General features: G+C 48.2%; 1 protein-coding gene across 1 annotated transcript; it reads right to left on the bottom strand.

Moving 5' to 3' along the window:
- Nucleotides 1–929: 929 nt before the first annotated feature.
- Nucleotides 930–1,313, bottom strand: PHACADRAFT_207613 (uncharacterized protein; the record flags this gene model as incomplete). The annotated part of the gene is made up of 1 exon (XM_007394148.1): nucleotides 930–1,313. The coding sequence occupies one exon, from the start codon at nucleotides 1,311–1,313 to the stop codon at nucleotides 930–932; it is 384 nt and encodes a 127-aa protein (XP_007394210.1).
- Nucleotides 1,314–2,415: the final 1,102 nt, after the last annotated feature.

The raw sequence follows: 2,415 nt of genomic DNA, 5'->3' as shown, positions 1-2,415 counted from the left end.
GCGTTATCCGACTGCTTTTGCACAAGCTCTTCTCAGCTCTAACCATTGGGGCTCCTATGAAGCTCGTAGTGCGCCTCCAGGCTCAGACTTTCCTCCCTCCCTCGCACCCGAGCCTGCTCTTCCAGAATCTGACTGGACCAAGATTTACAGTATATTTGGTAGAGCTTCCCACCAGCGCAGCTCTGATATTGACGGCGTGATTCGGCAGATACATGCTCGATCAGGCTTCATATGCAGAGCATTTTATGGGGCTGCATAAACGTCGAAGGATTCCCACCGCAATGTCATTGTGAATGGCGTGCCACCAGCATAGCCTCGTAGGTGTCGCCGCACAGGCAATTATTGTCTCCTCGACAGACCTCACATGGCAAGCTGCAACTACGCCATGTACATCGCAGCGATTCACCACTGCTACAGCGGCAACTATCAGGCAAGCTAAGGGCGCTCTTCTCTTTTGCGTTTCCCACTCTTTTACTACACTTTCGATTGTGCTGATGCTAACGTGGCGTCTAGGCTATAGGCGACTTCCGCGATATAAGCTACCAGGCGCTCCTGCACTGGATCATACTTGCACCCAAGGAAGATTTGTTCATGTGCTCACGTGTTATGGGACAGTACTACGAGCATCGCTCATAGATTCAGGAGGTATTTTTGTGCGTAAAATGAATCATTGTGCCATTTTCAGCAATAAATAATTAGTACAACTCTTGGTAGAATCTATAAAATGGGAGCGGAATAGGAATAATAGGCCTATAATAATTCGAGCACTTTGCAATGAGAGACGTCTGGTCCCTCGACGCCAGCACCAGGTGACCCAGTACTCGATGGCTGCTGGTGTCTGCGCATTCGTGGTTCAATGGTGTGCTGCAATCCGTCTGGGATACGCCTCCGCTAAGCCGCGTTGGTGGAGCACAGAGCAGAGTCCTCACCTAACGGGCAGCCGTGGAAGGTCCAGCCACCATTTCGCGCGGAAATGCAAATGACTCGATATCTTCCTCTTCGCCTGCGCGTTCGACAGACCGCTGCACTCCGGCGACGCTGACCTCGGTTGATTCATCTCGGCATGTAGTCGACGGACCAGCCTGCGGTTCAAAATGCTGTTCGCACTCGCCCTGAGGTTCTTCAGCCACGCAGAGGTCGCCAATGTCATCTTCTTTCATCCGCTCCAATTGACCGTGGTCCAGAGGCTCCCCAATATTCCCAAGAAAATCGGAGGGCACATTGAAGCTCACGGAGAAGCGGGAAAAGTGCTGTGCGTCTGAGTTCGAGCCGCTTTCACCTTCGACATGGTTGAGTTGGCGGAGGTTGAGCATGAAGCATTGCACAAATAAAGGGGGCTGTAAATGTTGCTGCTTAGTATATAGGCATTTATTTCATTCGGACTCATAGGATATATACCATGAACTGCACAAAGATGCTCGCCTGGGTACCCTGCAGGAGGATAGTCAGCGTCTTTCCGGGATGGAGGTGCAACACCAATCACTCAAAGGATACTCGAGCCATTCTCTGAGTATGTAAGGAGCTCTACAATGTTTATGACAAGAAGAGCACTCAAATTCTGTGAGTTTTGCGGAGATATGAAGATGTTTCGTGATTTCTAACTTACAGGAAATACAGGGAACCTAGAACAGAATTCAATGTGTCAGGTCGTACAAGTGCAAGCAATACAGTAGCATACATACTGTCTCGGACTAGTACAGCTGAAACAGAGGAACTGAGCTTGAGCCGTCGCATTTCTTGGAATTGCTTGAGCGATTTTGCCCATGTCAACACGAGGACAAGCACGTCAGCAGCGACCACGCTGCTTCTCGTGAGAAACAGCACTGTATGCATATACATTGAGTCGTTAATAGCATAAAGCTAAGTATATTAAACGCACTTCTAAAATCAGCAGTTAGAAAACAGCCAAGAAATTCAACAAGCTGACACACTCTGTGCTTAGCTTCAGTGAGATATCACTAGAATCTTCACATCCTGAATAAAGTGAAGTGTCCGCATACATAGATACAGTCCTTGTCCAGTTGAACTAAATAAAAGTCACGGTCAGCACAGATATTTGTACAAAGCACAATAACAGACAGATAGCGTACAATGTTTGTTCCAACCGGGACTGTCCCAAGTATAAATACAATAGTAGCACCAACGTATCTCATTCTCGATTCTTGCCAGAGCGCGTAGACGCGCAGAGTCGAAAATGCTATATGAGAGATCGGATCAATCCGAGTTTCATGTGGTTCAGCAACGGCAAAGGCCCAAAGGTGTGGTCGGTGCTTACATGAGACCAGAGCCGTGCCAATCATGTAGCTCAATAAACTCAGTGCGTGAACTGGGCTGCATCTTGCGACGGATACAGAAACATGAGAGAAGATTCTATGAAAGAACAGAGTGTACACCTGCAATACGTAACTATGAGGT

Source organism: Phanerochaete carnosa (genome assembly GCF_000300595.1).
Source record: "Phanerochaete carnosa HHB-10118-sp unplaced genomic scaffold PHACAscaffold_4, whole genome shotgun sequence".
In the NCBI taxonomy this organism is placed as follows: domain Eukaryota; kingdom Fungi; phylum Basidiomycota; class Agaricomycetes; order Polyporales; family Phanerochaetaceae; genus Phanerochaete; species Phanerochaete carnosa.
The sequence above is the reverse complement of the archived record's forward strand: the minus strand, read 5'-3'. Positions and strand labels throughout refer to the sequence as shown.